This window comes from Siphateles boraxobius, unplaced genomic scaffold (assembly GCF_051911475.1).
Source record: "Siphateles boraxobius isolate OS27281-9 unplaced genomic scaffold, OSU_SipBor_1 26, whole genome shotgun sequence".
Lineage (NCBI taxonomy): Eukaryota > Metazoa > Chordata > Actinopteri > Cypriniformes > Leuciscidae > Siphateles > Siphateles boraxobius.
The window spans coordinates 26,145,997-26,169,645 of record NW_027508876.1 but is presented as its reverse complement, the minus strand read 5'-3'; the positions used below and the strand labels follow the sequence as shown (position 1 = coordinate 26,169,645).

The following is a 23,649-nucleotide window of genomic DNA, read 5'->3' as shown; positions in this document are numbered from 1 at the left end:
GACAGCATTTTCTTTATACAAAACACAAGCATTTACTTTTTCCTTTTGATTTTAAAATATGTAAATTCTTCAAGTAATAGCTATTTATTAAAATGTATAAAAAAGCAAAGCAGAACATAACATCCAATAAACTGACCAGTTCTTTCCATTTACTCAATGTCTTGGACTTGGTCGCATGCAATATACCAATGACCATCTTCACATAAGGGTCCTTGATTTCATCCATGAGGCTGGAAAAACATGAATACACAGTAAATCTAATACATATACATATAGATGGATAAGCACTAAATTAAAAACCAATCTTGCGTGCTGTTACTGAAGAAAAAGACACTGCTGGATGGCATGTAACCTGCTGAAGGTGACCATCCTGCGCTTCCAGTGTGCCAGCTCTGCTGAGGGTCCAATATCATCGGATTCTTTCCTAATGCGTTCACTCTCTGTAAGCACTTGTTCTATCTGCTTGGCCCAGTGTAACAGCACTGTTTCTAGAACTTCTACCAGCTCAAAGTTTTTAGCTTAGAGCCCAAAATTAAAAAAAGAAGAAGAATACAACAATTAATGTTTGGGACTAGCTTGTAATTTTCACAAATGTGTGGAAAAGATTTTGCCATCCGTTTTACCCAATATTTGTGAGTGTATTGTGTATTTTAAAGGGAAGCATGTTATTTTATGTGCACCAAAAATGTGGCCTTGGGAGAATTGCTATGCAATAGTGTTATCATTTGGCATTTTAATAACAAGTGTTAAACCCTCTGCCTCACATAAACATTATTACTTTGACATCAAAGAAAGTGTCGTTATGATTATAGAATAGTTATGATTTATTTCTCTTTTCCCAATATTTGACCCTTTACCTGCATTACTATAGTCTTCGGCCTTCTGTATGTGACTCAGATCAGGGGCTGATGGGATGTTATGAAGCTTAAACTTCTCCTCCATGTTCCTCGTCACTAAAGAGAGGTTACAGGTGAACTTATCCACAGATCTCAGGAGGTCTTGCACATCTGGGCCCGTTTGGCCATCTTTTATAGCTCCCCAGTCCTAAAGGAAAGGGCGGATTAATATGTCATGTGTTTGATTCTGATTGTTCCGTAGTTCCAGTCTGCAGTATTCTGTTACTTGTATATAAATGCAATATACACCAAATACATTTAATTGTCACAAATTAATTTTCCTTTCACGAGATCTTCTGTTAAAATATAAAATTGGTATTTATGAATAAGGGGGAAAAGACATTTTCATTATTGAAAGCCTTTTATTGGACAAAAGTTTGTATAGGCCTCTGTCTTCAAAATTTTTCCATTTTCCAGGAAGAGAAAACGTCTCGGTTACGTATGTAACCCTCGTTCCCTGAGTAGGGAACGGAGACGTTACGTCGGATGACGACGAATGGGGTTTCGCTTAGAACACCTATCGACTTCGAGTATTACAAAACGAGCCAATGGCAAAGAAATGCCATGGGTCTGCGGAATTTGCATAGCGTATCTCCGCCTTACCTCGTGGGTATAAAAGGAGGACGCCGGCAACAGGCAGATATGTTTCTTCGCTTCGGAGCCAAGACTGAGCTCAGGCGATCCCCGCGGTACAGCGGAAAGTGGTAGGAAGACGTAACGTCTCCGTTCCCTACTCAGGGAACGAGGGTTACATACGTAACCGAGACGTTCCCTTTCGTTGTCACTCCGAGTTACGTCGGATGACGACGAATGGGGTTACCAGTCTAATCACGCCACCTTCTCAGCTGTCTTCCAGTGCCCTGCGTAAATCTGAGATCCCTGTCGTGAGACTGGCACGGACGAAGGACTCCTATTTAGCACAGGAATACCAAGGTACACTGGGGAGCATATCCCAAAGTTTAGGGGAAATATGCAATTACTGCCAACCCAGAGGGGGGGACTTAGAGAATACACATATGACCCGAAGGAGACATATGGAGAACACTGGGGTGTCCAGCCGCAGGTGGAATATTTCAACCCCAGGGGTGGCAAGGTGGCTTGCCAAGGGAAAGACACATGCTCAAAGAGGCTTACAGTGGAAATACACATGTGGGGGTCGCTCAGAGGAGGGACCATGCACACGGGAGGCACCTAGCCGACACGCAGGCAATAGACACTGGCGCCGACGTCAGGAGTGCTGGAGGAGCTCAGGGCTTCCGGGGAAGCTCACCTGAGGAGAATATCGGACGTATCCAGTCCGTGGAGTGGAATGGCGAGCAAGCGAAGACACCTGAGCGGGTCCGGTACTAGCTGGTTGAAGCGAGTACACGAGAGGACACTGGCTCCACTCGGAGATTAAAGAATCTGGCGAATGTGTTAGGTGTCGCCCAGCCTGCAGCTCTGCAGATGTCTGTTAGCGAGGCGCCATGCGCTAGAGCCCAAGAGGATGCCACACTCCGGTGGAGTGGGCAGTCACACCAAGGGGGCACGGTCGACCTTGCTGCTGGTATGCCAAAGCAATGGCGTCCAGTATCCAGTGAGACAACCTTTGCTTTGAGAGAGCCTTACCCTTCAGCTTCCCACCATAACAGACAAAGAGCTGGTCTGAGGTCCTGAAACACTGCGTCCTGTCTACATAGGCGCGGAGAGCGCGTACTGGACAGAGCAGTGCAAGGCTGGGTCTGCCTCCTCCAGGGGCAGCGCTTGCAGGTTCACCACCTGGTCCCGGAAGGGAGTGGTAGGAACCTTGGGCACGTATCCAGGCCGGGGTCTCAGGATCACGTGAGAGTAAGCCGGCCCGGACTCCAGGCACGCTTCGTCAACGGAGAATGCGTGCAGGTCCCCTACCCTCTTGATGGAGGCCAGTGCAACCAGGAGCGCTGTCTTCATAGACAGGAATTTAAGCTCGACTGATTGCAGGGGCTCAGATGGAGCACTCTACAGGGCAGTTAGAACCACTGAGAGGTCCGAAGAGGGAACGAGAGGAGGGGGGCGGATTTAGTCTCCTCGCTCCTCTCAGGAACCTGATAACCAGGTCGTGCTTCCCCACCGACTTACCTTCGATGAGGTCATGGTGTGCGGCAATAGCGGCAACGTAGACCTTCAGGGTGGAGGGAGACAGCCTTCGCTCCAGCCCCTGTTGAAGGAAGGAAGGCACAACGCTGATCAAGCATCTCCGGGGGTCTTCTCGGTGAGAAGAGCACCAGCTGACGAAGAGGTTCCACTTCAACGCATAGACGTGTCACGTGGACGACGCCCTAGCGGAAGTGATGGTAGCCACCACCGCTGGTGGTAGGGTACTCAAACCTGCCTCGTCCCATCGAGGAGCCACACGTGGAGGTTCCAGAGATCGGGACGAGGGTGCCATAGGTGGCCCCGTCCCTGAGGAAGAAGGTTCTTCCTCAGAGGGATCGGCCAGGGAAGTGCTGTCGCGAGGAGTACTAGTTCGGAGATCCAGGTCTGGGCGGGCCAGTATGGCGCGACCAGAATGACCTGCTCCGCGTCCTCCCTGACCTTGCGCAAGGTCTGCGCAAGAAGGCTCACTGGGGAAAACGCATACTTGCGGCCCTGGCCCTGTGCGCCAGAGCATCCGTGCCGAGCGTGCCCTCGGTCAGGGAATAAAAATGGGCGCAATGGGTCGAGTCGTGGGAGGCAAACAGATCTATCTGTGCGTCCCCGAACTGGTCCCAAATCAGCTGAACCGACAGGGGATGGAGTCGACAATCTCCCGGGAGGGGCTGAAGCCGTGAGAGCTCGTCGGCTGCACAGTTCAGGGCTCCGGGGATATAAATGGCATGAAGCGACCTCAGATACTTCTGACTCCATATGAGGAGGTGGCGGGCGAGTTGCGACATACGAAGGGAGCGTAGACCACCTTGATGGTTGATGTACGCTACAGAGGCGGTATAGTCTGAACGGACTAGTACGTGTTGGTTCTTGAGCACGGCCCGGAAGCGGCGCAAAGCAAGACGTACGGCCAGCAACTCGAGGCAATTGACGTGCCAGAGGCGTCGGGGTCCTGTCCAGGAGCCCGCGGCAGCACGTCCATTGCACATGGCACCCCAGCCCGTGGAGGAGGCATCTGTCGTTACAACAACATGCCGCGAAGCTTGTTCCAGGGGCACTCAGCCCGTAGAAAGCTGAGGTTCGACCACGGGGTGAAGGTCTGACGGCAGGTCGGAGTAACTGGTACTCGGAGGGTGCCGTGTTGCCATGCCCACCTCGGGACTCGGTCGCGGAGCCAAGCTGAAGCGGTCTCATATGAAGCAATCTGAGCGGCGAAACGCGGCTGCAGATGCCATATGCCCCAGGAGCCTCTGAAGAAACTTCAGTGGAACCGCACTCTTGCGCTTGATAGTCTCAGGCAAGTCAGCAATGGCTGAGTGGAGAAGGCGACCAAGTCCATACCGAGAAAGGAGCTCCTCTGCACGGGGCAAAGTTTACTCCTTCCCCGGTTGACCCGAAGGCCCAGACGAGCTAGGTGCCGGAGCACTGGGTCCCTGTATTCGCAAACCTGGTCTCAGGAGTGAGCTTAAGACAGCCAGTCACCGAGATAGTTCAGGATGCGAACCCCGTGTTCCCATGGAGGAACGAAGGCAGCCTCAACAACCTTGTGAAGGCGCGAAGAGACAGGGCTAGCCCGAATGGGAAAACAGCGTACTGATATGCGCGCGCCCTGACAGCAAACTGTAGGTATGGTCTGAGTCGAGGGAGAACGGAGACATAAAAGTAGGCGTCCTTCAGGTCGATCGCTGCAAACCAATCCTGTGGCCGCACACATCCAGAAATGCGTTTGGCCAGGAGCATCTTGAACGGCAGCCTGTGAAGGGAGCGGTTCGGACCAGGATTGGCCGTAACCCACCAGACTTCTCCGGGACAATGAGGTAGGGGCTGTACCCCTGGACCTCCTTTCGGCTGGAGGGACAGTCTCAATCGCACCCTTCGCCAGTAGGGTAGCAACCTCCGCTCTCATGATAGGGCATAGCCATCGACCAAAGTGGAGCGGACTCCCCTGAAGTGGGGAGGAGACCGTGCGAACTGAATCGCATAGCCGAGCCGATGGTTCGCGCGGAACAGAAGGGAAGCTCTAGGCAGGCTCCCAACTGTGCCAGCGGCGTCGAGAACCACAGACGTCCCTCCGGTGGTGCAGCGAAGCGGAATGACCGGCCCAGACGTGGACGGCATAGCGGCCCGGTGTGGGGGCAAGGTCAAAACCGCACCCTGACAGAGGAGGCCAGGGAAGGACCAGCGTTCCACAGGGGCCTGCTCTGTCAAGGGTCTGGCGACAGAGGGGGACAGGGGCGAAGCGGTCGTGGACGGCACGCCGTGTCAACCACCTCCGGCATGTGGAGGAACGGAGGAGCACGGCATGTGGGCGGCGCTCTGTGTCGTCCGAACTCTCTGTGCTCAGAGACGGGAGAGTCAGTTCTTTGGAGAATAAGGATTCTTCCCCGGCCCTCACCCGGGGAAAGGAGTGGTCCTGCTACCAGCTCCTGGAAAGAACTGAGTCCCATCTCTGAGGAGCCCATCCCAAGAGCGCCGCTTAACCCGGCGTGTAGCGGGGGGCGGGGCTGGAGAGGACTGTTTTGGCGTCCGACCGCGGCCTCCAGAGCCGGCCCGGCTGAGCGGGCGGGGTGGGAGCCGCGGGGGAGCGCCCACGGCGGTGGGCAGGCCGAGGGACCTGAGCGGACGGCGGGGCCGTCGGGACAGAGTCAACCTCAGTCTGCTCCATCCCCGAGGAGCCCATCTCAGGAGCGCCGCTTAACCCGGCGTGTAGCGGGGGGCGGGGCTGGAGAGGGGCTGTGGCGTCCGCCCGCGGCCCCCAGAGCCGGCCCGGGTGAACGGGCGGGGTGGGAGCCGCGGGGGGGCACCTTCGGCGGTGGGCAGACCGAGGGACCTGGGCGGACGGCGGGGCCGTCGGGACAGAATCAACGTCAGTCTGCTCATGAGCGGCTGAGAGCTGTTGGTCAAGCCCTCAACCGCACCGCTGGAGAGGCCGACCTGGGATATGGGAATGTCAGACAGACGGGTCCGTGCGACATCCAGCACATCAGACAGGTTCAGCCACAGAATGGTGAGCATCACATGACCCAGGGAGCGTACGGCCACTTTCGTCGCTCGGAGAGCAAGGTCAGTGACGGCGCGCAGCTCAGTGAAGAGCCCTGGGTCAGTCCCGCCCTCGTGCAGGTCCATGAGCATCTGGGTCAGCCATGGCATGCAGAGAGGCGGCTGCCAGTCCCGTGGCACTATAGGATCTCGCCACAAGCGTAGACGAAAAACTACAGGCCACGGGCGGGTGCTTAGGATTGCGCCGAGAAGAAGCACTCTGAGGACACATAGCATCGCAACAGAGCGTTCAGCCGGGGGAACCCCAGTGTACCCAAGGGCAGCGGCCCCATCGAGGGGAGGAAAGGCGGATGAGAACAGCGAGCGGTCCTGAGAAGACAAGGGGGTCTTCTAGGACTTCGAGATCTCATCATGCACGTCCGGGAAGAGAGGTATTGGGGTTTGCCACGGACGAGGGTCGGCGGCCTTACCCAAAACCAATCGTCCCAGGAAAGCATGGCCGTCATCTCCGGATCAGACTCAGGCACAGCCGTATGCACACCGGAAGGTGGCAGCTGTGACGAGCCCTCACTTCCAGAAGACTCAAGCCCACCTAGTGATGCTGCAACAGACATGGCATCTTCCTCTGTAGCTTCAACTGAAACACGCGGGCCACCAGAGGGTAGACTCGCGGAAATCAGCAGTTCACTAGCGGGCACCGTCATTGAAGAGGGGGGCTGGGGTCACGGACAGGTAGTCGGCGCCTTGTTCCAGACCGTAACCCTCAGGTCACCCTGGCCACCAGCCGAAGATCGGGGGGTGGATGAGGGGACTCTCACTCTTGCGAGTTCACCGAGTCTCGACCTATATATGACGCGATGATCACGTTCCCTTGCGAGAACATGAGTCACCCACGAGCGCTGTTCAAGCATGATCAAACACACTAGACAGCGCTCGTGCCCATCAGAGTCCGATACCAGTCCGCTGCAACCAGAAATGCACGGGCGAGCCGTCTTTAAAAAGACGTGCCGCGTGCGAGCTCTTTTATGAGAGGAGAGAAAAAAAATCTGCGATGTTGAAGCGCACAGGGAGACACACACACACTGGCAGATTACTGCACAGATCAGCAGGCACTGTGAGCTCGCTGCAGATCGCCGTCACACCAACACCGGAGAGAGAAGCTCGTCTCGTAGAGCGAAGTCAGAGATGACTGTGGAGTGAAGAAATACTCTTGGCTCCGAAGCGAAAACATATCTGCCTGTTGCCGGCGTCCTCCTTTTATACCCACGAGGTAAGGCGGAGATACGCTATGCAAATTCCGCAGACCCATGGCATTTCTTTGCCATTGGCTCGTTTTGTAATACTCGAAGTCGATAGGTGTTCTAAGCGAAACCCCATTCGTCGTCATCCGACGTAACTCGGAGTGACAACGAAAGGGAACTAAAAAATCCAGAAGCCAGAAAATCTGGAAAAAGTTTTCCAGTACTCCAGCATATAGATGCAATGTGATTTCATAGACCCTTTAAAACTGTCCTTGCTTTAAAAAATGATTTATTAATGTAAACAATTATTTATTCAAAGGATTACTTTTTATATTAGCCTATGGTGCAACAAAGAAAGCAATCATTTAGAAATACTATACAGGCCTATTTCCCAGCATCAATCATCAAATTCATGGAATAATATATCATACCTCTTGCGACTTAAAGGCTTGGTTCAGGGCTTTAGTAAAAAGAAAATCCAAACGTTGATGGACACTTGTCTCTGAGCAGTCAAGTTTTGCAAAATTCACCTCCTACGGAGAATGAAATAAGACAATCAGACGACTGATAGACAATAACCAACAGGTCAAGTTATACTTGAAAAAACAACAAACAAACTCCCACACTGACCTGCGATATGTTTGTAGTTGTTATGGCCTTGTCCGTGATTCTCATGAAAAACAAACACTGCCCGGTAAGACCCTGCAATCAGTGAGTGAAGAGTAGCCCAGTTCATTGTTTTTCTACTTAGCAACATGCATACATAGTTACTTAGTCACTCGCCATTTAGGACATGCTGTCCATCCAAAGCAACTTAAACTGCATTAATTGCAGGGACAGTCCCACTAGAACAACTTGTCTTTCTGACTGTCTTTCTTAAATTGTCTTTCTGACTTGTTGTGCCAGTACATATACTGTATACTGTATATCATGTATAACAAAAATATAAATAAATCTTACTGATCCCAAACATTTGAATGGTATATATATATATACACTGTATATATTTTTCTCTCATGAAGTCTCTTATGGTCACCAAGGTTGCATTTATTTGAACAAAACTACAGTAAAAACTGCTTTGTAAAATTTTATTTATTTCTGTGATGGCAAAGTTGAATTTTTTTTGGCATCATTACTTCAGTCTTCAGTGTTACATGATCCTTAATAAATGAATATATGCTGATTTGGAGGTCAAGAAATATTTATATTATTCTATTATTAATATCTGGCCTTATTGTTCTATTATTATCAATGTTGTGTGGTGCTTAATTTTGTGGAAATTGTGATAATTTTTTTCAGGATTCTTTGCTGAAAAAAGTTCAAAAGATTTATTTGAAATAGATTTTTTTTGGTAACAATGTAAAAGTCTTTACATTATACTTTAAGATTAATTTAATGTGTCTTTGCTGAATAAAAGTATGAATTTCTTTAAAAATATCTTATAGACCCCAGGCTTTTTTACGATAGTATATCTAGTGTTAGGGCTTTGTTAAAAGAGTAACAGTAATGGCAATGCTTAGCTTAGCCCTTGATATACAAATGCTAATAATTAATAACTATACATTGCAGTTCAAGTGATTTGAAGCAACAGTGATTAATTGCCCTACAATAAGCAAATGTTGTACCTCAGTAGTGCCTGTGTTGATTAACAGTTTCTTCTGTCCAGTGGCTACATTTGAGGAATCAATCAAAGAAGGGGGCTATAGAGAAATACAGGCAGGTATTGGCTTGTTAGTATCATGGTGGGCAGACACTTAAAGGATATTTCAAAGTCACTATCAAGTTATGTTTTACCGATACTTTGACTTGGTAGGAGAACATCAGACTCTTTGAACCATTTGCTGAGAAGAATTTCTCAATCATGTTGAACTGTAGAATACATACACACATTTATACGTGGCAATCACAATATTCTGTAATTTTGAGCATGTCAAGAGTGTCATATTTTACACACCTGATCATCGGAGATGATAGCCTCCTCGACATCCATTTCCTCCAGACTAATCACCTCTGCAATGATTGTGATAAGATACCTGTGTCGGCCATCAAGAGCTGCTCTGCGCTCATCTTTGAGGGCTTTGAGCTGTTTACCTTTATCCTTCTGGGCTTCATTTAACAGCAACCCAGAGCGCTTCCCCAACACCTGAGAGAGAAGGGCAAGTCAAGTCAGCTTATGTGCAGGGTAGGGTCTAACCCAGCACTATAGAAACTACCAGTGACATAAGTGTACATTGATTGGCCGAACGCATGCCACGTGAAACAGTGGCACCCACCATTTTCAAAAAGCTGTGTGGAACATATACAACAATATGTATATATGTATGTATATACAGTATATATATATATATATATATATATAACTGAGCTCCTATAACTACTCACTGAGTATGCACACAGTATGTTCAGTTAAATGTATCTAAATAAATAAAATAATTATTAATAACCTAGTTTTGTTGATAGGCAAAAGTGTGGTACGCCAGACTATAAATAACCCATAAAAAAAATAAAAAAAATAAACAAAATAAAGATAATTACTCACAGCAGTGTTGACCGTGGGTGATATAGCAGCTGGCGTTGTTTGATTGATGTTTTTTTCCTTTTGAATTCCAATTCTTCTGTGTCTACCACCACCTACAATAATATGGTAACTCTTTACAATAAGGTCCCATTAGTTAACATTAGTTAATGCATTACTAATATTAACTTGCAATTAACAATGTATTTGTTACAGTATTTATTAATTTCTGTCAACATTAGTTAATAAAACTACAGCCGTCCATAGTTCTTGTTAGCTTAGGTCCACTAACTAGTAACAGATAGGATACAACTTTTGATTTTAATAATGTTTTAGTATGTTGAAATTAACAACAACTCAGATTAATAAAGTTATTTTCATTGTTACATCATGTTAACTTATGTAGTTAACCGATATTAACAAGTGAAACCTTATTGTAAAATGTTACCAATAATGTAAACAATGCTTAAGGAGATGATAACAACAGGGAAACTTTTTAAGCAATGTTGCTGGGTAATGTTGCCGTCAACGGGCAACCAGGTGAGACACGGGGCCCATGACTGATCTAAAGTATCTAGATAGAAATGGAAAGAGCCCAAGCAACATCGCTCTGCAACATTACCTGGCAACATTGGTCAAAAAAAGTATTGTGTATGGTCACCTTAAGAATCCTATTTATCACTTCATATAAAGACAAGTCATTGTAAACTGTCTATCTGTTCATCTTACACACAAATAATTAATCATACCCCTTTTTATGGTGGTTAGAGGTGGTTTTACTTCTAGGTCCAGATGTGAGGATGAGAGTGGGTTTGCTATATCATCATTCTCTTTTTCATGAGTTGACATAGTGCGTTTCTCCTCTTGGGATACACCAGGTACATCTGACCCAGGATCAGATGCTTCATTTTCTGACATTTTTTGTTTGTTTTCTCCTCCTAGGAGTTAAAAGTCAGGAAGTCAAATGAATCATCATTCAAGGACACTTTCAGTATTTAAATAAGAATAGAAACATTAGATGTCATATGGATAGCAAACATATTTACTGGTTACAATTAGCCTAATTTCTTTGTTTAAAATTTAGAACCGTTTGTCAGCTGGTGTTTGACTTAACGGACATAACGAACATTCAGTGTTAATCAATGGGACTTCTTTGGGAATCATGCCATAACCGAAAACTGTACGACTTCCAATTAATTTAGGAAAATTGTAGGATACGTTACTTAACTTAGTCAGGTCAAACTAAAAAGATATGCCAAGTGTGGTGGTTGGAAAGCTCTTGGTCAGCTGCAAATGCACGTTTATGGGACTTTTCTGGATTTTTTTATGGTCGTCAGCTTTGACAGGCCATCATAACAGGGGACATTACGTATTTTATCAATAAATCCTATATTAAAACATGAAATAGTATTTCCTTTGTCGCAAAATAGCTCGTTAGTAAGTTAGCTAACGTCAGACGGTTCGGCTGCGTCAAACGACTAACGTTAACGTTATACTAGCGAAGGTTTTAAAAGTTCTTTTTGTACAATTAGTGGAATAAATTAACTCAAATTAACTTTAAAGATACCTTTGAACACATATTAAGAATAAATAACCATATTATTTTCACTTTTCTGCTAATTTAGAGCACTCACCTTGCCCGAGGGACGTGAAATCTGTGAGAACAAACTGAAAGCCTGAGGCAAAGTTTATTGTTACTATAGTAACTGACGCAAATGCAGGAGACGAGCACAAATAGAAACAACATGAGCCTGTTTAAAGGAACATTTGGACCCTTTTCAGTTCACAGACTCTGAGGACGTTTAAACGGTCACCTGCGATGTTTTAGTTGAATATTTTCATCCTTTTCTCTTTTGACTGCCGTTTTCAATCTCTCTCTATTTTTTCCTCTTTTTGAAAGTTGTGAAAACACTATTGTGGACATTTTCTTTAGCTTTTTGAGTAAATGGCCGGGTACACACACACACACACACACACACACACACACACACACACACACACACACACACACACACACACACACACACACACACACACACACACATATTTTATGTATTCTCTCATTTACCGAAGTTTAACCCGGAAATAAAAAAGAGTTAACATATTTTACCTCAATTAAATAAAAATAAAAAACACACTATATAATAAAAATATTTAGTAAATGCAATATCGTGTTTCATAATACATTATTAAATTGATGGTATTTGAGAGGTTTTGAGAATTGCGAGTTTATATCTCACAATTCTAACTTTATAACTTGCAATTGTGACTTTACATCATGTAATGCTGAGATAAAAGTCAGATTTGCGAGATGTAAACTTGCAATTGCGAGAAAGAAAAAGTCAGAATTGTGAGATTCTGAAAAAAATGTCGCAATTACTTTTTTATTTTTTTTTATTATGTGGCGGAGACTCCACATACTGTAGTAGGCTACAGTTTCTACGGAAGCTTCTTATTCAGTATGCAGAAATTTTCATATTATCATAATTTGTGTATAATTCATGTTAAATTGTTCATTCCAAAACAAAATTTTGACATTTTGAAAAAACACCTACAAATCCTTTAATTCTGACATTGGAATTAGCAAAGTAGGCTACATGACATAACAAAAATTACACAATCTGTAAAACACACATAAACACATATACTGGTTTCCAGGTTTTATGTGGACTTTCCATTGACATAATGATTCATATGTACAAAATGTTGCCTATTCTATTCCCTTACACTAAACCTACCACTAAACCTACCCATCACAGAAAACTTTTTGCATCTTTACATTTTCAAAACTTCATTTAGTGTGAAAGCGGTTTTCCTCATGAAGACCAAAAATAAAAAAGTACAAATTTCCTGGTATTACTATCCTTGTGGGATCATTTGTTAACACACACACACACACACACACACACACACACACACACACACAGTGGTTCAGTCGCGTCGCGTCTCGCGTGCAGTGAAGGTGAGCTGCCTGCGTCACGTCACAGCTGTATACTAAAGCGCTCAGACACGTTGAAGAGCTGAACGAGACCTGCCGCTGGAAAACTATCTCTGTTACGAGCTACATATTGTCGGTTCGTGGGAATATCTAAACAAAAACAATGCTTTAGAATGAATCCACTTTTGAACATGAGGTTTACGAAGCCGTCTCTGTTCCGTGAATTGGGAATCGTCTGTCTTGTGCTGATAAGTGCGGTGTGGTGCTCCGTTTCTGAGAGGAAAGGTGAGTGAAGTTTTAACTTTTAACTGTCACTAACAAACGTCTCAGATTTGACTGGTTTATATTTCCTTATCTAAACAAACATAACGTCTTCTAAAACATATGAGAAGAAAATAAGATATTCCATCATTTTAGTCAAGTGTGTCCACACTTTTGACTTTTAGTGTAAACAAACATAAATATTATGTAAAATATAATAATATTACAATTATATTGTTTAATAGATCAATAGTTCATGTACAAATATGAATATGTATAAAATAATGATCTATGAAACAATATAATTGTTTTGGTCTTCATAATGATCTGAAAAGCATTAGTTAGATTAGATTAGAGAGCTGAGGTGACATTATTAATCATCTGTACAACACAAACGGAAGGATTGTCTATAACCCCAACAAGTGACCCCATGACAAGGAGTCTTTCATGTTGCTAAAAGTGTAATGAAGGTAATTACCTCTGAAATAATTTAAAAAATACTTGATGAACTTTTGAGACTGGTGACCACAGGATGAGGGCCAAGAGTTCAACACCAGCAGATGGTATCGCCAGACAGCTGCCCCACTGAGTGGGGTCTGGGCCCTCTGTTTGTGGTCCAGTCTCTACCCGAACAGACTGTGTTTAACTTGCTGTTTGAGGTTTCTTGCCAGTTGAGAAATTAACAGCAGATGGGGGCTACCAACACTGTCCCAGAGCAGACCAGGCAAAAACTGGTTTTGATTATCTGTTTATAAGTATAAAATGTCAGATCTGGCTCTAGAATTGGCTTATTGGCTTTTTAAAAAAAAGAAATGTTTTTAATGGATATAGCCTACACTTATGTCAAACTGTTATTATTTTATAAGCAGCACACCTTTCTTACACAAAAGAATGGTTGCGTGGTGTCAGGAAATTCTGATTATTCCTGCTGCAGAGAACCCAATGACATACAATTTGATATGCAGATTTCATCTGCGTTTCTATTAACAGTTTGAAGACAGCAGGGTAAACTGAATAACTGAATGTAGGTTAACAACATTGGATCGTTGAATTGCACAGTACCATTATGCAGACTTGTGCTACTGTCTAAAAGGGAAAAACTATTTCCTTATTTTTTATTTTTCTACTTCCTATTATGTTTGTCCTTGCATTTCAATATTACAGATAGATACTAACTTCACTCATTTTACTTTTGTCCCATGTCATTCATGGCCTAATGATAAGAATGCTGTTTTCTAGGAAAAATCAATCAATTAAACTGTTGACCCTGATTTTTGTGATTTTTGACCCATGATTCGATACAAACCGCGATTCTTTTTTTTATGGTCTGGGGAGAGAATTTTTTTTTTTTTTATTAAATAACATTTGAAAAACCTACAGGTAAATCTTCTATATATATTTGTGAGTCTTCATTTTTTCTTTTGTTTTCCTACTCCAGTTCTTGTTAAAACTCACTATGTTTATTCAGTGCATTTTGGGCAGTTTTTGTGTGAAATCATATTTATTTCGTCCATCAAAAGCATGCTTTCATTTTAATTGAGCGTGAGCAGCGCAGCAACAATAGACTCCACGCGGCGCTCCTGCTCCCAGTGTGAATGCACTCATTGATTAACATGCACGCCGAAAAAAATGTGTACGAATTGTCTAAACCCACGTGATGGTTAGGTTTTGGGGCGGGGTCAGGGGTAGGTCATTCGTACGAATTCATATGAATTGGGTTACTCGTAAAATATGTACAATTTATCAAAAATCATACTAATTAGTACGAATTAGCCACCTCGTAAAATTCGGAAGGGGTGTGTCGCGATTCTGCCTTCTCACACCGGTTTCGGTTTCATATCGCATATCGTTACAGCTCTATTCACACCTTTTGATTGACTACCCCTTTAAAAAAGTTGCTCCTGTCCCAGCAAAGACTTTCTCCTGAGAAATACAAACACTGTCACTCTATCAAAACATTGCCCTATTTGTTTAAGCATCCCAATCAGCCCTATACACAGCAACATTGGCTCCACCAATGGTGTGAGTTTGAGGCGGGACTATCGGTTTTGTGACCAATAGCAGTGTTTGAGAAAATAGTTATTATTTCTTGCAAGTCTTTTTGGTTAAATTACACACTTCGCCTTTAATGACCTGTCAATTTAGGTGTGGAAAGCCTTCTGGTGATGGACCTTTGGTATGCGCGTGTCAGCAAAACCTGCCAGTAAGTACCGTCTCAGCGGCATCTCATACTTTGTTTCATTCCCACAGGGTTATTGCTTATTGGAATGTAGATACATGTATTTGAAGCATTAACAGGAATGGAACAGCATCCATTCATGTGAATCATGAATGTGGGTTTGTGTAGGTGTGGATTACTCTCTTAAGATTAATCTGAAGACGTCCTTTTAAATGTACATGCAATAAAGCTAGATATTGTGATAGGGTTACTCTTTCACTATATGATCTTGCATTTGTGCACAGAGGATTTCATTCACAATCTGTGGCATGCAGAGTCAGGCAGAGAGTTTGACAAAATATGTCACAACATTTATGTGGCAATGTTTTCTGCAGACCATTAGGCCACTGTAACCTTGTTTTCTTACAGATGTCAGTGTATCTGGATGTCCTTTCGATAACTAAGGCCCTGTCCACACGGACACGGGTATTTTTATAACCGTGACTTTTTTTACGCGGTTCGGCCGTTCGTCCACACGAAAACGCACTGAAACCGAACATTTTTGAAAACCCCTGCCAGGGTGAGGATTTTCAGAAACGCCGGTTACAGTGTTGTCGTGTAGACAGTGAAACCGGGGTTTTTGCCTTGCGACGTCAGAGTGTGCGCCGTTATCAGCTGTGTTTGACATCAGATTTGCGCTTCTGATTGGCCAACGTGGCTTTAGGGTTAAGGTTTATATCACCGCCTGCTGGCGTGGCATGCTCTTGACCGCGCTTGATTGCGTGTTTTTACGTTTTAATGTAGACGGAGACCGAGCATGTGTGGACGGGATTTTTTTTTAAAACGCTGTAGGAAAAACGCCGGTTATAAAAATACCCGTGTCCGTGTGGACATGGCCTAAGTTTGATTGTGGGCAGACAACTGGATTAACTCTGTTTGTAGAGTAAGTTTGCACTGTTGCAAAAAGTATCGATCCATATGAGCACAAAAAGTCAATAGCATTTGTCATGACGCATCCTGTTTTCCATATGATAGTTTTTCCAGGAATACACCTAAAGGGAAATCTTATTTCTGTGTTGGTGCATGTACTCTGTTGGTGCATGTACTCTGCTTTTATTGGAAATATTCAAATGTGTTAGCCTGGAAACCCACATTTTCACATATCTTGAATTTTATATATAACCCCATGATGGGTAATTTAATGTTTTTCAATGGGTTGATCTGAAGTTAATGACAAAAGTTATTTTGAATCTTGACAAAAAAAAAAATCAGAAAAACATTTTCCCCAAGTTGAGGCTACAGTGCTTCTCGCTTGTGTTTTATTGATTTTAAGACACAACATCGTATGCAATGACAATCATAGTGGTATTTACAGTACAAAATTAATGTTTAAATTGAATTGAAAAGCAATATAAAGCAATTGCTTGAAAAGCAACATAAATGGTTATCGATTTGAGTAGCAATTTCACATGATTGTGCATCTTCTGTTTTTCTTTACCGTGCAATAGTGCGTGACAGTTCACTGTTGTCACCTTAAATGAGAGACATGTGGATAAAATACCTTATAACTGGATTGTAGTAAATACAATTTACAGAGTGAAACAAAGACTGTCAGGGCTCACAGAAGGAACAAACTGGATGGTAAGCTTTAAACGTGGAAACTCAGTCGGAGATAACAGGTAAGGATCAAATGACTTAGAAACGTTAAACAGGCTTAGCTGAATGATAATGTCCTTTTCTCTCTTGCAGATGGGTAGGAAGCAGTCACACTGGAGATGGATACGGAAGGATCGGGAAGCTGGAAAGTAGCAGGTTGGTTGAAGGAGAGTCTGAGTCATGTATAGACGAGACCAGACAGGTGACTGCAGTGAAGGTGAGTGCTTTATAGTGCATGTGGGTGATGAGACACAGGTGACGGTGATTAGTAATCAGGTGATTGTGAACGGGGGAGTGTCCGACAGGGAGATTGGGAATGAGTGGGCGGCGATGGAGATCGTGACGTGGATGGAATCCTGACAGTAACAGGACATCCTTCTAAATTAAAGTTGTATTGTACAAGGTTTTGTGGGTAGTTTTTTGGACCAATAAGTAATACCTCCGTTTTATCTGAATTTAATAGCAGGAAATCCTCCCAATCGACCAGATACTCCAGCCTGGGACCTCGCCGCCGGGAATCCAGGATGGAGCGGATACTGTAAATTGGTTCCTCCTCGATGGGGATGGGAGGAGGAGGTATGTCCGTGGGAGGATGATCTGCGGGAACAGGAGTGACAGGGTCAGTGAAGGGTTTAAGTAAGGACGGATGGAAAGAAGGAGAGATTCTGTAATGACGGGGAAGATTGAGCCTGTAAGTGACTTCGTTCAACTGCCTCTGGATGGTGAAAGGTCCAATGAATCGAGGACTCAACTTACGCAAGGCAGACAGAGATGAATGTCCCGAGTCGACAACCATACCTTCTGACCTGGTTGATATAAGGGAGTATAGAGTCGGTGACGGTCAGCTTGCTCCTTGTGTCTCCGAACTGCCTGTTGTAGATGCACGTGAGCTGAGTCCCATACCCCCTCGCTCTGATGGAACCAGAAGTCGACAGCTGGAACCTCCGAGGGCTCACCCGACCAAGGAAAGAGTGGAGGCTGGTATCCAAGGACACACTGGAAGGGGGTGAGCCCGGTGGAGTTCTGCCGTAGGGAGTTGAGCGTACTCCGCCCAGGGGAGGAAACGGTTCCAGCTGTCTTGGTACTGGTGGCAGTACGTCCGCAGGTAACGACCGATCTCCTGAATCTTACGCTCAGTCTGGCCATTAGTCTGCAGATGGTAACCAGAAGAAAGGCTGATAGTGACCCCGAGGAGTCTGAAGGCTTGCCGCACACGTGAGATGAACTGTGGACCCCGGTCTGAGACGATATCTTCAAGGAGACCGAAGTTCCGGAAGACATGGTGGAATAGAGCTTCCGCTGCTTCCAATGCAGTAGGGAGTCCAGGTAAGAGGATCAGCTTACATGCTTTAGAGAATCGATCCACTACCACGAAAACACAGGTGAAGCCTTCAGAATTTGGTAGGTCGGTCATGAAATCAACCCCAATGTGTGACCATGGTCGTCTGGGAATCGGCAACGGCACCAGTTTACCTTCCCGAAGTCTCCTCGGTGTGTTGCTAATGGCACAGACTGAGTACCCGCGGACAAACCGGGAGGCATCTCTGGCGATGGATGGCCACCAGTACCGTTGACTGAGGAGCGAGAGGGTACGCTTGCTACCCGGATGTCCAGAGCCCGGAACTGAGTGAGCGGAGTCCAGAAGGGGAGTCCGAAGATGAGGTGGCACGAAGATACACCCTTCTGGACCTCCCGGTGGAGCGGGTTGGCGAGCAACTTCCTGGCTGATCTGCTGGTCACATTCCCAGACGATGGGACTGAGGATTACGGCTGGAGGGAGGATAGGTTCTGAACGAACATCTTCCAAGGAGGGATGATGGATTCGGGACAAGGCGTCTGCCTTACAATTCCTGCTGCCTGGACGATAGATAGGACACTGTAAAGTTGAAGCGAGTGAAAAACAGAGCCCAGCGGGCCTGTCCTGGATTCAGTTTCTTAGCTTCGCGGAGGTACTCCAAATTTCGGTTAGGGCAGGGCGATATGGCCAAAAAATCATATCTCGGTATTTTTTGGTTAAATGGCAATATACAATATATATATCGGTAGCCTACTTCTACGTTTTTCTGTTTGGATAAAGAAAATCTGTATTTAAAAAAATTTTTTATTTCACATCCTGCTTAATGATATCCAAACAATGTTGACATTGAAAGATAATGGAAACAAATATAGGGAATGCAATGTAGGCTATGCAATATATTATCTGCAAAAAGGTGATTAAAAATCACATTACAATCTAAAAACAAAAATAATGCTTTTGTTTTTAAAATGACTAAAGGCTAAACTAAAAATGAAAATAAAAACAAAAGCACAAACTAATTATATTAGCCTGCATTTGATTACCCCATAATGGTCACTTTCATAATAATATACTTGTAGGTTGAAAATTCCACATTTGGCACATTTATTTTCACCAACAACAAATATTTTAGCAATATGTATATTTTAGTCAGAATTATTGCGCTACTATTCTGTTGTGCTCTGTCTGTTTGGCGCGCGGCGGCGCTCATTAACGGAAGCTTGAATTTTAGCGGAGATTTAGCCTACTTGCAGAGGGCTCGTCCTCTCCGGACACTGAAAGGGACATATTTGTTTGTCTTTTTAACATTTACAGATGGAGAATATACCTGTGAAATGTAAGTTAAGCACTGAGGAAAGCACCACGTCTCAAACGCATTAAACAGCGCACGTATTTATCTTCCGGTCAGCAACAGTATCTGTCAGAGCATCTGACAGGGCAAGCTGCTTTAAACTTGTTAACTATATCTTACCAGTTATTTTGAAGCGCTTAATATAAGCTTGTGTCATGTTTAGGACAAATTGTACTATGTACTTTCACTGCAGCAGCTCACACTGCGTCCTCCGCTATTTTTCAGATGTGCTCGTATCAAACTACTGTATCGATATAAACGATATTGCCTCATTCCATATCGTTTAAAAAAAACAAAAACAAAACGATATATTGTACAAACTAGATATACTGCCCAGCCCTGATTTCGGTGATCAGTGATGACAGTGAATTGGTGATTCGCTCCCTCCAGCCAGTGCCTCCACTCCTCAAGGGCCAGTTTTATGGCCAACAGTTCCCGGTTGCCGATGTCATAATTCCGCTCCGCCGGGGACAGCTTCCTCGAGAAGGCGCATGGAAGGAGGTTGGATGGCTCACCCTGCCGCTGAGATAATACTGCTCCCACTCCGGTGGAAGATGCGTCGACTTCGACCACAAATGGGAGGTCCGGATTGGGATGACTGAGAATGGGAGCAGTAGTGAAGGTCTCCTTCAGCCGCTGGAAGGCCTGGACAGCATCAGAGGACAAGGACAGAGACTCTGCCCTTGAGAGCAGAGGTGAGAGGAGCACTGATCAGACTGTAGTTATGGATGAATCTTCGATAGAAGTTTGCGAAGCCAAGGAAGCGCTGGATTTCTTTTATGGAGTTGGGTTGTGGCCAGTCTTGGATGGATTCTGTTCTTCTGTTCCGGGATAGACAGAGGGTAGATACGACCTTTGCGAAGGGTAGCTCCGGGAAGCAAGTCGATTGCGCAGTCCCATGGCCGGTGCGGTGGGAACTTGGTTGCCAGTTGCTTGAAGACATCCTGGAACGCCCGGTACTCCACTGGGATCTCGACCTGGCTCTGGACCTCGGGGCTTTCCACAGATGTAGAGCAGACTGGAAACTCTGATTCGCCCGATACTGGCGTGGACTGAAGAGAAGGGCTTTTCTGAACGAAACTGAGACAGGAATGATGACAGTTCTCACCCCACTGGAGTACTTCTCCGGTTGGCCAGAGGAGTACTGGCTGATGTTGGATTTTCACGGACGCTCCAGGATGATGTCAGTGGTGGACTCCTCCAGCACCATAAAAGAGATTTCCTCTGAGTGTAAGCATCCGATACGAAGAATGAGAGTGGGTGTATAGTGGCGAATACGACCTCTTCCTAATGGCTTGCCTTGTATGGTATGGATGTGCAGGTCCTGGGATAAGCGCCGTTGACGAATGTTCAGTTTTTGAAGAAGAGGCTGGAGATGAAGTTCCCCGCGGAACCAGAGTCAACAAGGGCTTGCGCTGGGAGACAGACACAAGGGGTCAGAATATGCACAATGGTACGCATCAATCGTTCTACCCTCGGAGCAAGTTGGATGGCACTTACCGCTTGACGCGGTGGACGCACTGGGCAGGAACTGATCAGGTGCTTGTCGGAGGCGCAGTAGAGGCAGAGAGAATGTTGTACTCGACGCGGTCTCTCTGCTGCGGATAGATGTGCGGAGTCCACTTCCATTGGTATGGGTGCTGGAGAAGTGACGGATGGAGCTGGAGGCGGGGAACTATTACAGTGGGTTCGCTCAGGGTGCAGGCAGAGAGACGCTGAGAAATCCGAAACGTTAGTTGGATCAAGTTTTCCAGACCCGCGGTGTCATCATATACAACCAGCAGATGGCGCATCCTCGAGTTTAAGCCATGACGGAAGGCGGCGATCAAAGCACTCTCGTTCCAGCCGCAGGAAGCGGAACGCTAGCCGGGCCATGGGACTCGCGGAGGCAGTGAACGAAGCAGCAGGTGATTGCGAAAGTGATGATGATGTATTGATCGCTGCATCTGCCGGTGGTTGACCGAGAGGAAGATCCTCCTCAGGCTCCGGCTGATTCTGCATCTTCTATGGTCTGGTCTTCTGTCAGGGCTCACAGAAGGAACAGACTGGATGGTAAGCTTTAAACGTTTATTTGTGCAGATGGAAACTCAGTCGGAGATAACAGGTAAGGATCAAATGACTTAGAAACGTTAAACAGGCTTAGCTGAATGATATTGTCCTTTTCTCTCTTGCAGATGGGTAGGAAGCAGTCACACTGGAGATGGATGGATACTGAAGGATCGGGAAGCTGGTAAGTAGCAGGTTGGTTGAAGGAGAGTCTGTGAGTCATGAATAGACGAGACCAGAAAAGTGACTGCAGTGAAGGTGAGTGCTTTATAGTGCATGTGGGTGATGAGACACAGGTGACGGTGATTAGTAATCAGGTGATTGTGAACGGGGGAGTGTCCGACTGGGAGATTGGGAATGAGTGGGCGGCGATGGAGATCTTGACGTGGATGGAATCCTGACAAAGTCGTCTCACTCCATGGCTATGTGCTTTTTATACAAACAACAGTCTGTCTAAATCAAATAAGTAACATATTGGCTATTTGTGACCTATCCATCAAAGTTCAATATGATGAATTCAGCTCTTTGTCTATGGGGCAATTTGCTGACTGCAAAAGTAGAAACATGGCATGACCATTGCATTTGGTAAACAACATGAGGCATGCATTTTAGTATATTAACATATTTTGATGAAGAAGACACAAATTAATGAAATGTAGGTAGTCACTTTATTTAAATATTCCACTTCAGACATTGTACTAACTATAATTAACTTTGCAACTACATGTAACTAGCAGTCATTAGAGTATTAGTAGACTGTCTGCTTAATATCTGCTAAAACTTCATTTTGATGCTTCCCAAAAGACATTCTACAGGTAACTTTGCAACTTCTGGTACGTTTACACGACAACAATGTACAAAAAATGGAAAAGTTTTTCCTTTGTGTTTTTTTTTTTTTTTTTGCATACATACGACAACGTTGCCAAAACAATCCCCGTTCAGACGTATTTGCAAAAACTACTAAAAATGCTGTATTATACATGCCAGGTCAGAAGTTGGTGACGTCACTTTGTAAAGAAACACTACGCGGCTATAGACTGAACATGTAATTCACATGCGCATGATGTCACTGGTTTCACAATTCGTGTTTTTCTAGTTTACACTCAGATGATAACGGAATTGGTTTCAAAAACTTGTAAAACTCGCTTCCAAAAGTTTGCATTTTCAGGCCCCCAAAACGCCTTTGTTGTGTAAAGGAACGGCCATTTTTTATTTTCCAACAGGCAAAAAATGCAAATTTGAATGCTTAGACAAGTAACAGCATGCCTCTCCTCAACATGTTTCAAGATTTAAGCTGGATCTTCATGAGCTGCTATTTTCTAAATAAACACACTTGCGTAAATCCTCAAGGCTATCGTGGTCTGTAAATTATATCTCATAATCCGACTGTTCTTGCAGTTTGAAGATGGACTTGTCGTATAAAATATTTAAAATAGGAACACACATTAATGGCCAGTAGGCACTACCATTCAATAGTTTGGGGTTTGGTTTTGAAAGAAGTCTCTTCTGCTCACCAAAGCTGCATTTATTTGATCAAAAATAATGTAAAAACAGTAATATTGTGAAATGTTATTACAATTAAAAAAAAAATGTTTTCTCCTTTGATATACTTTAAAATTTCATTGATTCTTGTGATGGAAAAGCTGAGTTTTCAGCATCATTACTCCAGTTTTAAATCTCACATGATCCCTCAGAAATCATTCTAATATGCTGATTTGCTGCTCAGTATTTTTGTGGAAACCGTGATACATTTTTCAGGGTTATTTGATGAATAGAAATTTAAAAAGAACACCATTTATTGAAAATAGAACAATTTTAAATTCTTAAGTGTGAATTTTAATGCATCCTTGCTAAATAAAAGTATTGTTTTCTTTACAAAAAAAAAGGTAAACAGTAGTGTATGATTTCATATATAAAATGTATATCTAAAATAATTTCCCTGCTCTTCTGAACAGTGTTCATTCATTCTTTTTAAAAAAAAAAAAAACGTAGGCCAGAGATAACCTTCTACCTAAGACACACATTATTGACTAAATATACTGGCATCTCAAAGACTATAATTGATTTTGCCCACATATTTTACACGAGAATCAGTGAAACATTTAATACCACTTAGCAGATCAATGAAATATGAGGTTTAAATGGATGACAAAAACTATTTTGAGATTTTGAACAATAACAGAT

General features: G+C 44.4%; 2 protein-coding genes across 4 annotated transcripts in view; one reads left to right on the top strand and one right to left on the bottom strand.

Annotated features, from left to right (window-relative positions):
- LOC143752161 (dynein axonemal heavy chain 5-like) overlaps nucleotides 1-11,445 on the bottom strand; it is a 57,536-nt gene extending 46,091 nt beyond the window's left edge. The window contains exons 1-11 of the mRNA XM_077245199.1: nucleotides 11,393-11,445; nucleotides 10,508-10,696; nucleotides 9,783-9,874; nucleotides 9,198-9,386; nucleotides 9,038-9,112; nucleotides 8,869-8,943; nucleotides 7,874-7,945; nucleotides 7,675-7,776; nucleotides 858-1,044; nucleotides 353-518; nucleotides 137-230 (exon numbers count right to left, since the gene is read on the bottom strand). Coding sequence (XP_077101314.1) covers nucleotides 137-230; nucleotides 353-518; nucleotides 858-1,044; nucleotides 7,675-7,776; nucleotides 7,874-7,945; nucleotides 8,869-8,943; nucleotides 9,038-9,112; nucleotides 9,198-9,386; nucleotides 9,783-9,874; nucleotides 10,508-10,676 — 1,221 coding nt within the window. The 5' untranslated portion in view covers nucleotides 10,677-10,696; nucleotides 11,393-11,445. The remainder of the gene's footprint in view (nucleotides 1-136; nucleotides 231-352; nucleotides 519-857; nucleotides 1,045-7,674; nucleotides 7,777-7,873; nucleotides 7,946-8,868; nucleotides 8,944-9,037; nucleotides 9,113-9,197; nucleotides 9,387-9,782; nucleotides 9,875-10,507; nucleotides 10,697-11,392) is intronic.
- A 1,245-nt stretch (nucleotides 11,446-12,690) lies between these two features.
- LOC143752152 (epidermal growth factor receptor) overlaps nucleotides 12,691-23,649 on the top strand; it is a 44,154-nt gene continuing 33,195 nt past the window's right edge. Inside the window, exons 1-2 of one of the 3 annotated variants that reach the window (XM_077245192.1) lie at nucleotides 12,691-12,981; nucleotides 15,103-15,160. In XM_077245192.1, the coding sequence (XP_077101307.1) occupies nucleotides 15,136-15,160 (25 nt within the window). In that variant the 5' untranslated portion in view covers nucleotides 12,691-12,981; nucleotides 15,103-15,135. The remainder of the gene's footprint in view (nucleotides 12,982-15,102; nucleotides 15,161-23,649) is intronic. The other 2 variants (XM_077245191.1, XR_013207342.1) reach the window with 2 other exon arrangements.